This window comes from Falco punctatus, assembly GCF_963210335.1.
Source record: "Falco punctatus genome assembly, chromosome: 1".
Classification (NCBI taxonomy): domain Eukaryota; kingdom Metazoa; phylum Chordata; class Aves; order Falconiformes; family Falconidae; genus Falco; species Falco punctatus.
In genome coordinates, this window is record NC_137580.1 from 16,259,314 (window position 1) to 16,280,965 (window position 21,652).

The 21,652-nt window shown below is 36.9% G+C and overlaps 1 protein-coding gene across 3 annotated transcripts in view; it reads right to left on the bottom strand.

Moving 5' to 3' along the window:
• Nucleotides 1-21,652, bottom strand: part of LRBA (LPS responsive beige-like anchor protein) — a 417,388-nt gene that overhangs the window by 358,411 nt on the left and 37,325 nt on the right. For all 3 annotated transcript variants that reach the window (XM_080368631.1, XM_080368630.1, XM_080368629.1), the window contains exons 2-12: nt 11,989-12,220; nt 11,754-11,854; nt 9,459-9,554; nt 6,102-6,223; nt 5,871-5,997; nt 4,547-4,666; nt 4,086-4,232; nt 3,037-3,234; nt 2,246-2,379; nt 884-992; nt 600-752 (exon numbers count right to left, since the gene is read on the bottom strand). In XM_080368631.1, coding sequence (XP_080224757.1) covers nt 600-752; nt 884-992; nt 2,246-2,379; nt 3,037-3,234; nt 4,086-4,232; nt 4,547-4,666; nt 5,871-5,997; nt 6,102-6,223; nt 9,459-9,554; nt 11,754-11,854; nt 11,989-12,220 — 1,539 coding nt within the window. The remainder of the gene's footprint in view (nt 1-599; nt 753-883; nt 993-2,245; nt 2,380-3,036; nt 3,235-4,085; nt 4,233-4,546; nt 4,667-5,870; nt 5,998-6,101; nt 6,224-9,458; nt 9,555-11,753; nt 11,855-11,988; nt 12,221-21,652) is intronic.

Sequence of the window (21,652 nt, forward strand, 5' to 3'; positions counted from 1 at the left end):
TAAATGACTTCAATGCTACAGCTAAATGAAATTAGTAAGTATTAAACAAATGTTTTACAATGACTTAAACAGTAGCATTTTTAGTGCTGTCTCAGTTTTTGAAATGCAAAACAAACCCTTACAGAGGAGGCCAAAAAACATGGTAGGAAGGTTTCAGGTAGAACTAATTGTAAAGTCTCCATCCAAGCTGTTTGCTCTCAAAGAACATAAATTCACCAAAAGTACTCTGTGGGGAATATATCAATTTCAATGAAGACTTCAAATCTCACACCCAGAACAATGTCTCCTAAAAATTGCTGGTTTTTTGCCAACTAACATATCCAAAATTCCTTCTCAGTCTCCAACACTGACTGGGTGAGGGACTGCAGAAGTCACTCCCAACTCTGCTCTACCGAACACTGCAGGTTTCCAAACTCCTTGAAAACCCTGAGAGACTGCAAAACTTGATAGCTACATGCAGAAAAGCAGAGTCTGAAAACAGTTTCTGTATGATTCCTGCTAGGGATCCAGGACATATAATTCTAGGAGTCCAGGTTCAGTCTCAACACTCCCAAATCAAAAGATATATCATAAGGTATCTTATGCATAAACAATTTTACCTGTGCTGGAATATGAATCCATATTGCAGGATTAAGGAGAACATGATCACACAGCTGCTTCAGTAAGGGCACCCCGTTGTGCAAGTTGCTCAGATATTTCGCAAAGGCAAGGCAAAGTTCTAGTACAGCTCGGGTAACATGGGCTTTGGAAGACTGTAAAAGAAGATCTGCATAAGGAAGAGCCCTGCAACAGTCTAAGAAAAGTATTTCTCTCAAAAAAAAAAAAAAAAAAAACAAACCAATAATCAAGATTAATGTAAGACATTGAGAAAGATTTGGTTTACCTTTTCTAGGCTATAACCTATCACAAGGAAGCCCTTACAGGAAAGCATCTGTTCTTGCATAGCAATGGAGTTCTTCAACAACTCCATGATAAAAGCCAATAAAGTGGAACTGAAAAATATAATGTTTTAGTAGAGAAAAATAGTTTTAAAGGGTTACAACAAGACAAAGTATTTCCAAATAAACACTTCCATCACACAGCCCAGAAATAATTTTAACATGTTACATAAGTGCTCAGATCAGAATTTTTAAAACTAAGAGCAAGACCAAGTTTTGAAAGCTTTAACTTCTTACTTTTAATTAACTTTCTAACTTGAAATTCTGGATTCTGAGATAGCTGTGCAATAGCAAAATTCTGAAAAAAAATTCCTTGCAGAAAGGCAACAGTCAAGCATGTACTTCTCTGCTTTCTATTTAAATTTCAAAATTCTGCAAGATAGGAACAAAAGCAATTCCACTTCCTATTGCTTTCAGATGAGCAAACATTGTAAATATTTTTCTAGACACAGCTTTACTATGGTTTCAAGTTAATTCAATTCTGTACTGCTGCCAAAAGGAATGTTCATGCCCTTTGCCTTGCGTCACAGCACTGCTGCCTATGAATTAAGACCTTAGCTGAAAATCCCACTATGCTCGGCCAGTTTGCAACTGAAACAAATCCCTGACTTGTCACATAGATGCCCAAATCTGAGCCAATTGAAGAGAGGTCCAGGAACATACAACTGGCTGAAGGAACACTGTGACCACCCCTTCTTAGCAACAATATGGATGTAGATCATCTTTTATCAGTCACAAAACTACAATTGCAATGAAACATAGAAAACTACACCAGGATTCTAAAAAGCAGTCCCTTTGCTATTAATTACGCTCTAATGTAAGAGCTCCACCGGTTTCTGTGCCTGGATGTTCAGAAATCAGACTGAGTTGAAGCAGAGTTTAGACCACAGAAAACTCTTGGCAGTAACACTGAGTAACAGTATCTTCCAAAAAGTCTAAATGTAAACAAAACAAAAAAATTCCAGGGAATGACTTCATGTAGCTGAAAACGTCATCCTTCCTGGAGTTGCTCTTCAAGCCTTCCCCAGCAGATTTTTCCATGACAGGAATAAGCTCAAGAGAATTATCTGTAATTGTTACACAAATAATTGTGAAGTAGAAATTATGTGTATATTTTGATTCTATTTAGAAACTTTGGTATAAATAAGCACATCACGTTGAGGTCCTGCCTGTAACAAGGCCACTTTTCTGTTGTTTCACATAATTCATTGCTGCACAAGACAATTTAAATGACTATGCTCCTTAATAAAGAAGTAATATACTTAAAAAGGAACAAAGAACAAAACACAGTAAGTACATAGACTCACCAAACAGTTGTGTCAACATGGTCTGATGAATATTGCCTGTAGTCCAACTGTGCAAAGAGGGGGAAAAGTACCTGCACTCCTCCAATGGAGTGTAGGGCACTTTGGATAGAATGCGTTAAGACTGCTTTCACATCCTGACAAAGAAGAATTAAGAAATACTGAAATCTCTTTCAGAAACTGTTAAAAACTGTGTTAGAAAGAGTTTGAAATCTCCTAAATATAAAAATTGTATTATTACCAATTAGAAAGAAACTGGCTGCCACAGCCACACTAAATTCCCAGTCTGGCTGACCTATTGCTTTAGATACAGTCTACAGTGTAGTTCCTCAGATCAATAGAGGAGGTAGCTTGGAAATTCTAAACCAATTCTTTAGTAATAGAAAAACTCTAGAACACCAGGAAAAGCTTCTGACAAATTAAAAGATTAAGGCATTCAAAGCCTAAGGAAGAAAAAGGTATCGTATCAACGGGGCAAAGGATGGGAGATAGGTAATATCTGTAGGGGAGTGAACATAAATCAGAAATTAAGAAGGATTATTTCAAAAAAGCTAACAGTCTTTGTAATACTGACATTTTTTTGGTTGTAAATTTGATAAAATATACTTTTTTTCTTTTGATTCCTGTGCATTCACGTTAATTCAAGAAACAGGGTACACAGCAGCAGGGACAACCCCAAAACCCCAACCTATTAACAGATCCCAATCTTGTCCAAAACCTCGTAAAACTTGAGGTTTTAGGTTTTCAAACAGAAATAATTTGTATCCTCAAAATCTATGAAAATGTTGATATACCTGCAGCATGAGGGCATGTGGTGAATGAACAAAAATAGAAGGGTTATCCTTAGGGGATGACTCTAGACACAGCTGTGCATCCGTAGCCCTTGGATTGTACATAAAAGCAATAGCACTGGACAGTTTGCCGTCATACAGTAACAATTTATGATGTTCAGCAAGGAAGAGATCACTTTCTGCCTTGAATTTGAATGTTCCCTGGATTGGGGAGCAGGGTTGAGGAAACAACAACAACAACAACAAAAAGTAGATTACACATATTGAGAATATGGCCCAGAACACAATTATTGCCAAAAATTGACTACAACATTGCTTCTTCAATCTAGCAACATATCAGAAAGTCTCATAAAAACATTGACTCAAAGACAATTTTACAGAATTTAAACTGCAGAATTTTTGACCCATGAAGAGTGACATTGCCAAAATGGTGGGTAATGTAAAAGAAACACATTAGCTAGGAAACAGAGTGACAGTCAGCAATGTTCACTCAGAAGGAACTGATAATTGAGAAGCAGACAGAATAGGAGCCATCTTTTTTAGCGTATGTTTGTACAGCTGCTAGGGAATAACATTCTTCAATTAGTGCTCCTCAGGCTACAACAAAACAAATAATAAATCACTGCAGCAAAACTACGCCTCAGCACTAACTTCAGACATGAAAAAAACTGACTAGCACAATCAACTATAAAGCTAAATTTCTAAAACTAATACATCATATTTGATCTGAAGTTTTCATCTTCAGTGAAAAAGTGAACCTAGCCAAAGATCAGTGGTGTCCTCACTCTCCCAATTACCAACACGGAAATTTTGAAAAGTGAACATGAACAGAATTATTCTTTTAAGAAATGAAATAACTGAATTAACGCTTACTTGTAGTTTGTAAGGTGATACATAGGCTTATAGAAGAAATACAGAAGAGTTTAATAAAAAGATTATATGGGAAGAAGATTTCTCGAAGTACATAGAGGTGTCACAACATTCTTAAAACCCACCATAAAGAGTCTTATCAGAATTAATCTTCAGAAATTTTATAGTCAATTCTAAGATACCTTATATCCCAAACCAAGCTGATAAATGGCAAAGATCTGAGCAGCATTGAGAGCCTCACTAAACAGGTAAACTGATGTCATTTGCCCACAAAACACTCGATTGGCATCTGCTGTTTCTGAAGAACCCAGGAAACATTTGTCAAAAGTCTGAAAATGAAACAGAACCCAGTAACAGGGTTTAATATACACTATGCAAGCAAATTATGCAAAGAAGATGTATATTACAAGGAATATCATTTTTACATAAACAAGCATTTGAGGGTCTCAGCAGACACATATTTTAAGTTCTGATATGTATAAAAGCAGAATCTACTCCTCTACCAAGAAGCTGTTGATTTTATTTCAACATTTCTTAAAAAGGTATAAAATGGGGGAGGTTTATTAAAAAAAATGGCAAAGGATATCTATGTAATCCATTCAAGATGATCAACTATAGACATTAGTATACAGGGATTACTTACATCACTGGTGTTGACAAACCATGTTATTTCTCCATAAGACGCCAGTTCCCCATTCACATAACATCGAAGTTCACTATTCTTCCAGCGATTATAGATGTGCACTATAGTAACCATATACCACTAAATGATAAGAAAATAATTGATATAATACTATAGACACTCAAAATGGCTTATGCATTAAAGTGGGACATAGTAGAACAAATTCAACTATTTATGTGAATTAAATTAAGACCGAAAGATTTATTTTAAGTAGAAGAGATTAAGTCATTGGTGAGTTTTCTTGCATAGCTATGTCAAAGCATAATATGCCATTTTGCTACAAAAAGCAGACACAGAAGCTTAAAAGATATTTATAGCATAGAACTCAAAAAATCTTCATGGCAATGCTGAACCAAATCTACACTGAAACCATGGTGTAAATAAGTCCCAAGTTGGATTACTCTTAGCATGATGGACTACTGCAAATGTTGTCATTCCAAAGAGCAAGGATGGCTCCAGACTGAAGACTTTCAAAGGCTGTACATGTCAAATTATCACAAACAGAATCCATATTTACAGCAAGGGATTACTGATAAGGAATTCCTGAGGAGGCCTGTTCTCCCACAAAAATGTTTACACCAGTTGCTCTAAAAACATTAGCAGAATATCTAGTTGAAAAAGGAAACATTTTCAACATAGTATAATACTAAGTCGTCGAGCAGCCTTGAACATCAGCAATAAAACCAACTAATATTTTATAATTCTTACCTTTGAAAAAATACATTGAATAAAGCACCAAACGCAAGATGACAATTTTATGGATAAACTGAATGAACATGAAGTATAATATACTTTCAACGTTGAATCTGTTGTTCTCCCACATGTAAGATGACCAAACTCCTACGAATGGTCCTAGCTGGATTAAGAAAACTAAATGTGGCTTAGTAATCTCGCTTTCTTAAAATAACACTGAATTTGTCCACATGAAGAAAGAGGAGCCTTAGCAAAACCCTTTAGGAAAAGGAGAAGAGAATGTCTGGAGGTAGGAGAAAACACAGTATAAACAGAGAAGTTAAAAATCACAAGCCTTTTAACTTCCAAGCTGTGTATATGTACTAAAAGTCCTCCAAGAATTTACACAAGTCTCAAATTCATAAAACTTCTAGTAAACTGCGTTTTCCAGCTCTTTCTTATACATTTCATAAGTAAAATCAAAAAGAAGTAAGAATCCTGAACACAAATTTGTTTTGCTCATTCCAGTATAACTGTTGTTCTACAGAAAGAACACTACAGAAAGAACATTTTTAAATTCATGAAACTGAAAGGTTTTATTATTTTTACTCACCTTTTGTGGCTTGAAATCAAATTTTACACAATGCTGGAAACCTTTTCCCTTTGATTTTATGGATGTTACAATCAAGCAGCCACCAACAAAGTGAGCAGAATAACCAAGTCCTTTGTTTGTTCGAAAACTAACAAATTAGAACAAAATCAGCACATAAGCAAATGGAAGCAGAAATCATTGAACACTCAATAGAAAGTGAAAATCAGAAATACAGTTTTACATAATACTTACCAATATAAGTAAGGCTTATCCTTATCCACATTGATATTATTTACTGGATCCATCCTTAGCCAAGTGTGGAAAGTAAATCCATTCTGGTATGGCCACTTGGCTATAGGAGGTAAGGCAATAGCCTAAAGAAAGCAAGAAGTTATTCACATAGAAAGATCTACGTCACAATAGTAACAGTACACAGCTTAAGATACACACTACAAATGTATACTCATATACAGATATACACTACAAATCTGTACAGTTTCTATATACTAAAAAATCTGGTCTAACTCCTGTGCTTTATGTACTCCATTGTTAAAATATTTAATTAATCTAAATATTTAAAAACTGGTCTTTATATCTCAAAGATTATTAACAGTAACCTACACTTCAAAAAGTAAAAGCGTTAGTGGAAGTCTTACAGCACAAAAACTCAAAATGCAAATTCAAGTTGATTTGGTTTTGTGGTAGCCTGACAGAATAATCACATTTCTAAACTTATTTTCACCTAGTATTGGTATTCAGGAAAATAACTGATTATGAAAAGAAGTTGGTCACAAAAACAGAATCATACACATTTCACTTAAGAGATTCTTTTCTCTTTTGAAACTCATATGCATGTAGCCTTCAAGTTAGAATACAACAGATTTACAAACTTTCTTAGAAGAAAGGTAATACAATCCCCACCAGCCAAAATCCTCATATCAAACACTGTGTTTAGGTTAGTTCTAAAGTTCTTAAGTTATAAACTGTGTGGCAGGACCCTAGGACCCTTTGTTTCAAACAGTCTGGTTTTATTGTGTGCAGGTTGGGGGGTTTTCGGAGTTTTGTTTTGGGGTTTGTTTTTTTTAACATTACCGTTAACTTTCCACTGTTTTGCTGCACAGATTTGTAATACCCACTTCAACTAAGACTGCCATAACCTCTGATCAAAGATGCTGTCCAGATGATCAATACCAATGAACAAAAAAACATCAAAGAACTTGAGTGTCACCAGACTCCTTATTATGCTCTCACGCTCCGTTCAACTATCCCTGTCCAAACAAAATGCTATAAATCCTTCTTTATACCAGCTAACTAATCAGTCTGCATGTCTCTGAGCCCAACTTTTGCAAACTGGTAGCACTATCATTTGGTTTAACTCACAATGGATCTTGGAGTAATTATATTAAATACTTGATTTCTAAGACTTCATAATGTAAAAATATATAAGGATGTTCACATTCAGGTTACTGAGGCACTCCAATATCACATACAGTTCATGCATTCAACACAATTATTAGAAGGGCAGAAACAGTACATGAGGAGCCAAAAAGAACAAAAACATGTCTATTGCCAAGTTCTATTTCATGTGATAAACAAAGATGCCAATTACTAAAAAAATTCTTCTGCAGTTATCATTCCAAAAAATTCATTATGTCATAAAGCTGGTGAAATTTAGTCTCAAGCCACCAAGGCAGAAAGCTAATGGATTTATGTGAACAAAAATGTAATGAGTCATCTGGTACATCTTACCCAAATCTTATTCTGAATTAAGCATGACAATTTTAACATACTATTTCATTCAACCATTTTAGGAGTAAAAGTGTTGATATGTGTAAAATCCTACAGAAGATTCTGCACAGAGTTTTCCAACTACCTATTTCATTTTAAATTGTTTTTCAAGTGAACACCACAGAACTTCAAAATTAATCACTCATCTGAACAATTATGAGAAAACTAATCATAGTGAAATTTAATACTCTCTCATGATTATTCAGCCTATACATGTCTAGGATCCGTTTTCTCAGCAAATTCTTATAAGCAATATATGTTATCACATCAACTGATCATTAAAAGAACAAACAAATGCTGCAAATATGGCCACTTCAAGTTCAACACTTTCTGTGGTTTCACTAGCAAATATTTCCACATGTAAGGCTGCATTGGGCTTGCATGGCAAGGTTTTGGTAGCAGAGGTGGCTACAGGGGTGGCTTCTGTGAGAAGATGTCAGAAGCTTCCCCCATGCCCAACAGAGCTAGCTCCAAGATGGACCCACCACTGGCCAAAGCTGAGCCTCTGTGATAACGTATTTAAGAAGGCAGAGGGGAAACTACTGTGCAACAGCAGATGGAAGACAGGAGTGAGAATATGTGAGAGAAACAACTCTGCAGTCAACAAGGTCAGTGAAGGAAGGGGAGGAGATGGCTCTAGGCACTGGAGCAGAGATTACTCTGCAGCCTATGAAGACCATGGCGAGACAGGCTGTCCCTCTGCAGCCCGTGGAACTAAGCAGCTGAGCAGATATCTACCTGCAAGCCATGGAAGGCCCCACACTGGAGCAGGTGGACGTGCCCAGAAGAGGCTGTGACCCTGTGGGAAACCCACACTGCAGTAGATTCCTGGCAGGACCTGTGGCCCCATGGAGAGGAAAGCCTGAACCGGAGCAGGTTTGCTGGCAGGCCTTGTGACCCCATGGGGGACCCACACTGGAGCAGTCTGCTCCTGAGAGACTGCACCCCATGGAAAGGGCCCACACCGGAACAGTTCATGAAGAACTGCAGTCCACGGAAAAGGACCCACATTAGACAAGTTCGTGGAAGACTATCTCTGATGGGTGGGACCCCACACCAGAGCAGGGGAAGGGTGTGAGGAGGAAGGAGCAGCCAAGACAACATGTGATGAACTAACTGCCATCCCCATTCACCATCCTCCTGTACCACTCAAGGGGAGGAGGCAGAGCAATTGCGAGTGGAGTCGAGCCCAGAAAGAAGGGAGGGGTTGGGGGGGAAGTGTTCTAATATTTATTTTTTAATTCTCATTACCCTGCCCTGTCTTGATCGGTAATAAATTAATTTCCCCAAGTTGAGTCTCTTTTACTCATGACAGGAATTGCTGAGCGCTCTCTCCCTGTCCTCACCTCAACCCACAAATCTTTCATTGTATTCTCTCTCCCCTGTCCAACTGAGAAAGGGGAGAGATAGAGTGTCTTGCTGGGCACCTGGCGTCCAGCCAAGGTCAACCCCACCACAAGGCCACTCTCACACATATTGTATATGAACATAAGCACCATTCCCACAGAAACAGGACAGTAAAAAGCAGGCAAATTTTCCTTGCAACAAGATTTAACTGAACAGTCTGGGAAGAAAAAAAAAAGCCTCATTTACATCCATTCTTTATGTAATAGTATTTGTCCTTCTAGAGTGATAATGCACATTTATTATAAGCATGACTACTTAGGCATAATGTAGGTGTCAGGCAGAGAAAAAAATTTGGTTAAAATTCTAAGTCTATGACAATGACAAATGAGACAAAAGAACATCACAAATTAAAATAACCAATGACCATAATAGAACAACAGACCAACAAACAAGAGACTTGAAATATCTACATACTGCAGCACTTTTTCCTGGAAAGTTGAAGAAGGCATCAGGTCCATACTTCTGAGGCATGTGTTTTAACACAGACAGTAACTTCCCAGCATGTGGTGGCTGACAAAGAGAATTACTACACTTGTAAATAAATAAAACACACACCTGTAAGAAAGCAGAAACTATACACACAAAAAATTAATTTTGACAAATTTTCACACATTTTAAAGCTTTGCACATGGTTGAGTATTATTCTGGTAAGACACTTAACACTCAAACAACATTAACAAAGTCATGGATCCCTTCACACAATATGCATTAGGTGCACTGGAACACAGTTAATCAGGTAACTGAATTAAGGACTCAAAGGCCAGAGACACTTTCATCCAGCATAAATTAAACTGACCCTGAATGTTTGTTCCTTCCTCTACCTGTTCATTCCCATCAGTGCTACCATTTGAGTGGATTTGCAGCGAGCTAAAGAAAATTAACTGATCCAGCTGGAAACCAGTTTAGGGGAAACAAATGCAAACCCCCATTTTCAGTTACAGCAGTCTTGGATGTGGCTGCATAAGACCTGTGCCAGCACAAGGGAGATGGAGAATACTTAGCAAAAGGGAGAGGGAGGATCAGCAGACAGAATTATTTTCATCAGGACTACAGTCATACACTAAAGTGTCTTTGGTCACACATATCCCTTCATTTAAGTTCATGGAGAAATATTCAAATCTCAAGGGTAGTTTGGAGCACCTAAACTGAGTGCTCAGGGTGAATACTTAACACTTGCCCACCACCACCCTAATTCTGCATCGGTTTTGTTGTAATACTCAGCAAAAAACCTATGAACTTCAAATCAAGTACATGAGGTCACAACAGTACAGCAAATACTGGTCATAGTGACAGAACAATTTTGTGCATCTTCTTTTACCACTTTATAACTTTACAGTAGATCTATTTTTAAACTACAATTTTACACTTATGATCTTTTCCTGAAAGTGCACTTTTTCCCCCTCTTCTAATGGATCATGCAATGCTCAGTTTTCAGAGGGTGAATGTTTACAAGTATTTTAAATGTACCAAAATTATAGTCAGATAAACAGTGCTTCATGAATCTATATTAAAATTGAGGATGAAACACTGAACTGCTTAGATGTCTTCAGCACTGTAGAATTCAACCAGGTAATATCTGTTGTAGCCAAATACTTTGTATCTTTACAGCACTGCTGATGTTAAGATTTATGGAGTTGTGCAACTCCTTAGCAATGCAACCATGGCATTTTTCTCTTCCTTTTCTCTATATTTAGTTTTTAATAAAGAAAGGAAATTAAATGCAAATAGCAGAGAGACAGGAAATGAAAAAGTTAATGTTACGGAGAGACAACTTTAATTCATCTATGGTTAAATATACTCTGTATGTTCAATTATTAAGTTTAAACCCTCTGTTAAGTTTAGAGTATTTTTACTTGAGCAAGTTAAGATCTGCAAAGTTTTTGTTATTTCAAAGGGTCTTTTAAAAAATTTTATATTACTTGTGCATACTGGCCTTTATAGTGAAAGCATTTTTTTTATTATTTGACATTGTGCTACCCTTCCCTACACTAGGTAGACTATTTAGACATAACAGGGGCTGAATTAAAATTCAAAGCAGTTAAAATTATTGTTTTCCAGGAATTGGAAACTATTCTAACAATGTGTTTGTGTTAAAGAAAACTTCATCCAGTGGTCTCTACAATATACAAATTTTTAGTTTAGGAAAGGAGGTTCTCAACATTAAAAGGAGACCCTTTTCTCACTTTGTAATTCACACAGGAGCAGGAGAAAGCACAGGATATAATTTTTCAGCTGGAGTTCATTTCAATTTCTGCCATAAATTTTCACTTCCTTAGCAAGGTAATTTTTTTTCAATCTTCAGGTAAAGAACAACAAGTGTGAAAATAGGAGCACACTGAACTGCCGCTATAGACACTTTTTTAATTTCTCTCTTTTGTCTTCAAAAAAATTTAATCCTTTTTCCTTCAAGTTTCACATAACTGGATTTACAAGCTTAGAGTCAACATATTATTCCCAGGTGTTCAAAAAGACCAATCCAATCTGTAGATCCAGGAGGAAATTTAATTTCATCACTATTCTACTCTCTGTATTTTAATTGCTTGCAAGTAAAAAGATGCATTGATATAATACCAAAAAACATCCTATATTTCTTGGTACATTTAAAATTTGTTTATTATAAAGGTTATCAAATAACCTTTTAAGTTACAAGCATTAGGAAAAATACAAGCAACACCACAAAAATGCTTTCAATTTTGTGTTTTCTTTTACCCATCTCCCTTTTTCTCCTTGAAGCTTGCTGAAGAATAACTTTAGTTCTCGAACTGTCAGGTTATAGCTAGCCAACACACCCAGCATATCCACTAAGAGATCTGAAAAGGAAAAGAACAGAAATGTAATCACTTGATAAAATGCAATGTCTAATTTCTATCACTTAATTAAATGTTTCCATGATATTTTACATTAAAGGAATACAATTTGAGTCAGACACTAGGTGAAACCATACCTGCAATCATGTTGTCAGCTCTATCAATCCTCTTGAGTACTTGTTCAACGAGCCCCACTTCTGTGCATGCTTGTAGATTGCGTATACTTTTCTTCAAGATTGCTGTAAACATGCTCCACACCTCAGCCTGGCAGGTGATGTCACACTTGTCCAGCAAGTCTACCATGCAGGTTATGCCTTCTCCTTCTTGGATGATGAAGTTCATTTCCAAGTCAAAGTGGCCCCCAACAAGCTTTCAGACAAAAGATTTTAAGAAAACCTTAAGACAAAGATATCAAAGTACCATTCCATGTTTGAAGTTATTTATTCTGCAAGAAGCAAGCTATGAAAGACATAAGCTAAAAAACCCATAATGAGGCCAGTATCAATATATCACTTATTCTTCCTCTGTTTCAAGTTCTGTTGAGTAACTTCAACAAAGTTGCTCCTAAGGTGTCACCTACTATCAGACAATTGTTGCAGAACGACATTTGGGTAGCTTAAGATACAGATGTCCTGAGCTACCCCACACAGCCGAGAAGTGAAGAGGCCAAGAGAGTGCTCTAAAACAGGGTGAGAGTGCCAAGTCAGCTAAGATACCTTAAATGGCCTGGACTGGCCCTAAAAGCTTTCCTTTGCATGTGCTTAACACACCTCAAATAAGAGGGCAATTCTAGCCAGAAGGAGCTGATGCACATCGGAAATATTACCACTTACAAACACTTAAGAGTCATTCCTGAGATACTGAATAAAGCTGGTTAAGTATTAACTGCCAGTTTCATTAGTAGTCACAGATATTAAAAGGAAGCAAAGGATTGCTATGTTTGTATGAACGTGAAACAGCACCACTGTTTGAAGCCTTTGACTATGCTACAGCTAAGGCGCTTAAATCCTGTAATATTTCAAGTCTCCTAGATGCAGGCTTTGTTTGAACATACAGTGAGTAACCAAGTACATATGCATGTGCCAAGGAGGTGGAGGTGGGGAAAGGAAATAACCTACTTCGTTCTCATTTGTGTACGCAACAAAATAACAATTCCACTTGAAGAAAAGATGGATTGTACTAACCTAACTCTTCTACTTCAATTCCCTCCATCCATTTTTTAAACTTCTCTTGGACTTTAGAACTACATTAACCTTAAAAATGTGTCATACTTGCCAAAATACCTATTACATACCATCATACAAATAGCAATTCAGATAGCACTGACTCAAACAATCAAAATGGACTCATGATCATAAGTATCTCAGCTCATTCGCACTGCTACAAGTTTGTCTAACAAAAGACATCATTTCGGTCCTACATGGTGTTCCTCTAACAAGCTTTCAGTACTGTCACTTGAAGTCACACCATGTAAAAACTGTCCCAAAATACATATAATAACTTGCTCCTGTATTAGCTCCAACAGCTTCTCTCAGCTAGTCAGGATCTGAAGATAAACTTACCCAATGGAACAGAATATACACTCTTCATTAACTACTGAAATTACCATACATTTTCTTCAAGTGTCTAAATCTTGTCATTGAAGAAGCAATCCTTGGTCTTCAGGGTATAAATCAGTAATGCCAAACACCACAAGAAGCAGAGAAAGTTACTGCTTTTATGACAGAATAGACAATGTCTCATGGCAACAATTTCTAAACAGTAATTTACACTTTTCCATTTTCTCCCCTCTTGGTCATGAAAAATAATTACACAATTTTCTATCAGATGCTTCCTTAATATCTAGGGAAATCGCAGGAACTGAATGGGGAGACTTGAATTATATTCCCAGCTTCTCTATATCAACTCATGCTGTCAACTCAAACAAATCTATCAAGTCATTATCATTCTCCAAGTCTCAGTTTTCCCCTTCCATAAGATGGAGCAGAGGCCTACCTCAAGAAAGCTCCATAAGGTAGAATTCAAGGGAGAATGCTGAGCAGAATGGATTAACACAGCATTATCACAAACAACTGCAACGAAAAAAGTACACACACACCCTTAAAAACCCTGAACAAAATGTTTGGAAATGTAAAATACATAACCAATGTAACAGTTTATTTTACACTAATGTTATCACCCTTTACAAAACTGAGGTATTCCTCAAGAAGCCACTCTCGCTCTCACCATCAAGTTAAGAAACAAAGAAAATACTTCATTCTGTGTACAGACAGAATAGCTGAAGGTTAAAATCTAGCCACGAACCACCTGCTAATTCTTAACAAGAAATTCAACTCTTCATGCATTTGGTTTTAACTATCTGCCAACCATCAATTATCACACCAAAACCATATACAGCAACTAGAGGTGACCTTACCTTCACCCTATAGTCTACACCACCAATCTTTCATTTTTGGCTAGATACACTATTATCAGTAACCACCCATCCAGGAAGCTGTCAAATTAGGTTTCCAATCTAATCTGCAAACATAAACATTTCAGCAAGTACATTTGGGAAATATTATGCTATGGTAGAAATAATTACCATTTTAACATTTCTTTAAGGGAAGTGAGGACAAAAAAATTGACAGAGAAAGCAATATACCAAAGGCACAGTGCAGTTGATGTACTATATGTATGCATACCCATTAGATACACATAAGCACACACACACACCCCACAGTATGTCATATTAACCCTTTCTAATAATGATTTGAAACTGATCAACCTTCAAAACACAAATTTGTTTCCAATGACAGGGATCATAATCCAGGTCCATGCATTGGCTAGTTATTATCTGTGCTGCAGTAATGGCTGTGCACAGCAAAATGTAATCTTCCCAAATGTCACAGTAAGTTATGAATATCTGAGCAGCTTAATGCACCTTACTAGCCATGAAGTGTGAGAATGTAATCTTATTACCTTTTTTATGGTTGTATTTTTTTGAATAATGTAGCCTTTGAACTGATGTATAGTCTTTCCTTGCACTTCAGCATGATTTGGTCTCTTATGTCGCACAGTACATTTTTCAAAATTCTCCAATTCAACTTATTTTAAGTCCTGTGTTGAGCTGCATAAACAATCTTTATAGCAACCTACAGGGTGGCATAACGTTTTCTTTCTTCAGCGTGTAGATTTAAGTATAAGCTTACAGGAATGGTTTTAAAGGGCAGTATTCAATGTATTCAGAAAAATCCTCACAAATTTTACATTTTGCCTGTTATATTTACCTTTGAAAAATATATAAACTAAACCAATACCTAAAACTTTTTGGTAAAATGTTTCTACATTTAGCTGATTGAGAGCAGGGAAAATACCGCACAGCAATTTCTATCTACACATTCAGAGAGTGTGGGTTGGGGTTTTTTTACCCCCTTAGAGAACCAAATTAATGAGAAGTCAACGTAATAGCATTAATGTTAAGTATAAAATAGCACTACCTCACTTCTAAATAGAAACAAAAAGCCAATTTAAACACAGCAAGCCTCTCTTTGCCTTAAGTCTTTTATCTAATAAAATGGGAGAAGTGATCCAAAATATAAAAGAGATAGTGCACTCTTTGGGTGAGCAACTGCCAAACTACAGCATGCAGAAAATGGCTCAGAATAAACACAGTCAAGGTCCACTTCACTGAAAGGTCATGATCTGGATTATGAATCTATTTTAAAGTAATTTGTCCCAGTGACAGATATAAAATATTTCAAAAACCTCTAAGAAAACATGAGGGATTGTATTTCAATGAACTACAACAGAAAAAGAGAAATCAAGTCAAGACCATAATCAGCATTACTCCTGGAAAACCCAACCTTGCTATACCTGGGAGAACTACAGGGCTCTATCTCCACAGTTTTAGCACAAACCTCAAAAAAAAACTTCACTTCTGCAGAGTTTCCTCATCCTTCTGGTTACTAGATAACCTACACATCAAGACAAACGTACTTGTTTTGTCCACTAAAGCCAGAATGAAACAACTATTAACCAAGCAAACCGCAATGTCCTTTTTCTCAAGATGTTGACCTTGTGACCTCAGAATTGTTTCTTTAGTATGTCCAAAACTATTATGGTTAATGCCTATCCAATGGAAAATGCCTATCCCATGAAGGAAAAAAGAGAAAAATGCAGTCAAACAGGTCAGCTCTATCTCAGTGAAAATTTCAGAATCCTAGAACAGTTTGGGTTGGAAGAGACCTTAAAGATCACCTAATTCCAACCCCCTGCCACGTGCAGGGACACCTTCCACCAGCCCAGGCTGCTCAGTGCCCCATCCAGCCTGGCCCTGAGCCCTGCCAGGGACGGGGCACCCACAGCTGCTCTGGGCAGCCTGGGCCAGTGTCTCACCACCTGCACAGTAAAGAATTTCTTCCCAATATCTCATCTAAATCTACCCTCTTTCAGTTTAAAGCCATTCCCCCTTGTCCCATCGCTATTTGCCCTGCTGAAAAGTCCATCCCCATCTTTCCTGTAGGCCCCTTTAGGCGCTGGCAGGCTGCTCTAAGGTCTCCCCAGAGCCTGCTCTTCTCCAGGCTAAAGGGCCCCAATTCTCTCAGCCTGTCCTCATACAGGAGGTGCTCCAGCCCTCTGATCATCCTCGTGGCCCTCCTCTGGACCTACTCGTGCTGGTCCACGGCTTCCTCATGTTGGGGCCCCCCAGAGCTGAACGCAGTACTCCAGGTGGGGTCTCCCCAGAGCAGAGAAGGGCAGAATCGCCTCCCTCGACCTGCTGATCACATTTCTTTTGATGCAGCCCAGGATGCAGTTGGTTTTCTGGGCTGCTGGCACACATAAGAACCCACAAAGATGTGTGTGCAAAGCTGGTAACTCCCTGAAATCCTCTATTTATAAGAGTAAGGTACTTCTACAAGATCCACATCAAGAAAAATGTGCTGAAGCTAAACCAGTTGTTATTTCAAGAATTAAAGGTTTGATATATACCCCACATTTTACCTCTGTTCACAAAATTGCTATGCTATCCAAAATGGTCCTGTTCTTAATGCAATTGTACATTATGTCAGTCGACCCAAGGATTTAAAAAAACAAAAAAAACAAAAAAAAAAAACCACACCACAAAACCAAAAACAAACAACAACAAAAAAATGTTTTTCATCCCTCAATGATGAAATCTGAAAGCAGCTTCTGGAAAACACAAGCACAAAAAAGATGGATTCATTTTAGCCATCATGCTTCTGAGCAACAATAAACGTAATATTCTTTGCCCACATTTACTCTTATCTTCCACCAAAGTAATAACCCACCTCCTGGACTCCATTCCCTTTTATGTATTCAGAAACTAAAACCAAATTTATTGATCAACAAAAATACATGCCAAAGATTTCAAAGTATAAGAACCAAAATTTCTTTAGGGTAAGGATCTCACAGGATCAGAAGTGATCCTAAGCCAGTCAAATCCCCTGAGGGGACACAAACGGTAAAAAGTCAACACTGTGGTACATGTTCTGGGTGTGATAAAAAGATGGTTCTGATTTGGAAAGGCCTCCACAGACAACAAGGGCAAAAAGGTGGGGGAAAAAAGAGTAACTCAAACATAGTGATTAGCAGCAATCCATTCTCTGCCCCTCACCCCCTCCTTTTCCACATAGTCTTCTCTAGCACTAACACAACACTTGGAGGTAAAAACATATTAAAATTTAACTCTTAAGAGGAGATACTAGGCAGGAAAGCCTGTTGATAGTTTGGGTAAGTATATGAAATAGTAACATTAGCAGGAATGTCAAGTTAGTGAAAACATGAAAACATGACAAAACAGGGCTCAGGCCCAGAGAGGCTATAGGGAGGTAAATAAGAGACAGAAAAAGGTTGGATGTCAACTTTTTTTTCTTCAATATATTGCCATTATGTCAACCATAATGCAACAGAAAAACTAAACAAAGTACAAGTAACATGAAAGGTAAGGTCATAACCTTCCAGCAAGACCTAGATGATTTTTCATTTGCTATCTTCACTCAAAGTTTAAAGTAACATGAGACCAGCAAGTGACCAGAAGGAAAGATTCTATTCCAGCCTCCTCCATAAGCATCCTCTTTAATCTTGCTCCAACTTTGGATTTACTTTTTCCCATGTTCAAAAAAACTCTAAAACAAAAACAACTCAGAAAACCCCAAAACAATCAAAGAGCAAACAGGTATTTATTGAGTGGAAAACCACAAACATTTCCTGCTGATATATCAGGCTCAAGTCAGCAGTTCCACCTCATCCAACAGTACCCAACAGTTACACTACAAAAAAAAGAATATTAATAGTACTCATCTCTTCTGTTTTTTAAGGGAAAAAAGAAACAGACAGAAGTACATTTTCTTCTTAATTAGCTGCTGTCTCTCCTCTTGTCAAGTTCCTAACAAAGCCTACACCTTCGTTTACCTGGCAAATTGGAAAGGTCCATTTTAAACCAGGCACATCAGTAGTGGCATTGCAGAACACTGCACCCACTTTCACCTTGATGCTTTCTGATGATTCTGTTCAATACTGTTATTAACTATCATCAAAGCTGGATCATTCAGGAAAAAAATCATTCCCATTGCTTCCCTTCATAGTGATGTACCATGAACATTCTATATTAAAATAAAATTTCTTCAAATCTGGTTCTGGTTTGGAAATTACCTAAACGTAAATCTAACAAGCACCCACAAGGTGTTAAGAGTCTACTACTGCCACCTAATGTTGTATCTGAAACCATTAACTCAGTACTACACATTTTTAAGATAGTGTCTCAGCACAGTATATTTCTCTTCCTCCACAAGACAGCTTTGTATCAGCAGCTTATACCTCATGCTCTGTCACAAAGAAGAAGAAAGCTGTATCCCTGGAAATACAACAGGATAAGATTTCAAATTAGCAGAAAAGTTTACATTTAAGTATTGATTGTATAAAATAACCAGGGTTTCTTCAACTTGGCAATTGCTGACTACAAAAGGCACACAACTTACCTAATTTACACGTGAAAGAGCAGCAAATATCCCCTATCCGGTTAAGCTGAGACATAGAACAGTTCATTAAAACGGCACAGAGCTAGGTCTATGTATATGTTAAAATGACTGCCAAAATAACAAATTTAAAAAAAAAAAAAAAAATCAAAATTCTTGTCCAGGTAGGTAAAATACATCTGAAGCATCCTTATGGTGGGGGACATTTGCCTACAGGTTTCTCCTTCCTAACAGGAGGGGGAAGGAAAAAAAAACCAAACAACCACCAAACCCACAAACCTGTTTTAAAAGATAATTATGCTGTTATCAATGATGCTGTATTTACCCTAGCTAATAATCTCATATTTTCACTCTGGTTACACACACTTTTTTACATCAAATTAGTTCACTAGCACAACTAGTTCAGTTTGCAGTGTGCAGTTAAGCCCAGTGCAAGCAAAGCAATGCAAACAAGCATTAGCTCTACACAATGTATTTAAACACAGGGGCAGGGGCAGCAGCACGATGAATTTCAAATTTTATACAATTCTGCTTTTAATATATTTTAGAAAAAGCTTTTAGAAGTTTTTTTAAAAGTATGTACCAAAAAACAAAATTCAATCTCTACCTTACAAAGGGAACAACCCCAGTTTTAAGTAAAATTACCAAAGTTAAATTTGATCCTACAAAAACAAATTTCAAAAGACAAAAAAACCAAAAAACCTACATTTTTTTTATCAGTTTGGTGTCCCTTAAAAAAATTATCATAGTACAAACAGTTCAAATTAAAAACAAATACCACACTTGAATTCAAGAAAGTTACAGTACTCCATACCATCTTGCACAGTGTTTCTGTCATCCCTTTTGGAAATTCAACAAGGGATTCCAAAAATGAAAGATGTATTCAAGTCCAATATTAAGAATTTTACCTCTCTCCCAATCTTTACTGACCCATCAAGGAGGTGGGACAGCTGATATAAGAAGAAAGTTTGCCAAGAACATGACAAAATGTGAGAACCAGGGGCCCAGGGAACCACGCTCTGACAGACTGAACAGCAAATACACGCTGCAAACCTGCAGGCCACTGGACAAGTTCAGAGAATAAAACTGGAGACAGTATCAAACTCATTCTCTACCAGCTTTTGTCTAAAGCACAACACTGAACAGAGAGACGAGACCCTTTGCTCCTGAGGGACACTATGTGACTATAAGCTTTATTTCAAATCCCTGACGAAACAAAGGACTACCAAGTTGATTTTTTGCAAATCAAACAATTTCAAGGCAAAATTTTAACACACTCCAAAGAGTGGCTAAAGGCGTATTTACAAAACCTGGCTGTTTTCAGAATTTGGCTTATATTATAAATCTCAATAGATACTAACATAGATATATACTATATTTAAATCCAGCTGAAATTCCTATCTTTCCAGCATCTGTATTAATAGCATTAAATTCTGCTTTTGTATTAATTAACTTTTCTCAGTGTACCTTAACCTGTGATACTGTTTAAGACATAAAAGAAAGATATGACTCCAAGAGATGGTTTAATAATATGCAAATTTGCAGCTCCACACAGGAAATGAAATATCCTAAATCTTTACACCACATCAGATTCATATGTACATTGAAAGCAAATAAATCATTTAAACCATGATACAGAGAACCTTTTTAAATTTGCATTTATCTACAGTAAATACTGCCATGTTCTTTAATAGCTTGCTAGTGCAATCTTAGCAAACTAATGATTTATGGTTTTGACATTTTAAAAATCAGAAATCTGTCATTTTATGACATCCAGTAGAAAGTCTGCTTGAGTTGCATTACTCTGAATTTAAACTCAAGTACATGAAACATACATAGCAAAGCACTGTGCCATCCTGTCCATTTCACTATTCAAGCACTTCCCTGCCTAGCTACACTTTCGAAAGTTATCTAATATTTTTATTTGAATTTAAAAGAATATTAAAACCAGATTATTGGTTTTTTCAGGATCCAGACACATGTAACTTCATCAAGCACCTAATTTTTTTGTCATCTGGAAACACCACTCATCAGTAAACAAAACTAATCTGCTATACAGTGAAACAGACTAACCATACCTCAGTCACCAAGCTGCATAGGTCTGCATCCTGTCCTATCTTAATCCTTCCCCTCAAGGAAGGAGCCCATAAGATAACACTTCTAATATCGTATGAATAAACAAGTCCAGAATGGGGAACTAACCATACAGTCAGGATGACTCTACAGAGAATGCCCTGCTTGGACCCAGTTCCATCAGTCAGGACATTTACATTGTATGCTGCAGGCAGAAGCAAATTCATTCTGCCTTTAGGCCAAATCAGGAAAATAAAACTATACAACACTGACACCATGCCTGAGCAAATACAACTAAGTTTACGTATACTTAAAAATATGGGCCCACACAGACGTTAGATAAGTTAAAATGAGCAAAGGAGATAGACTCCCACTGCAACTCCCACTTTGCAATAACTAGCAAAAGAAAAAAAAAAATCAAATCTAATAATACATTTGTATACACCTAAAAAAAAACTTACCAATTTTTGTCCAGGCTTTCTTGTCATTAAATTTCTTTTTCTACCTACTTAGTATTCAGCATCTGAAAGACTAACAGCTAACTTTTTTTTTCTTCAAATCACTTAAATGTAAAAGATTACCAAAGATACCTGTTTTCCTTCTACCAAACTGGTGTGCAAGGATAGTTATAATAATTCAAAAAGAAAGCATTTTAAGATGCTTCCTTTAAACATTTAGTTTTACTATGGATTCAATTATTGAATTTATTTCAATTTGACAAGGAAAGCACAGGTGTACTAAACCCCTTACA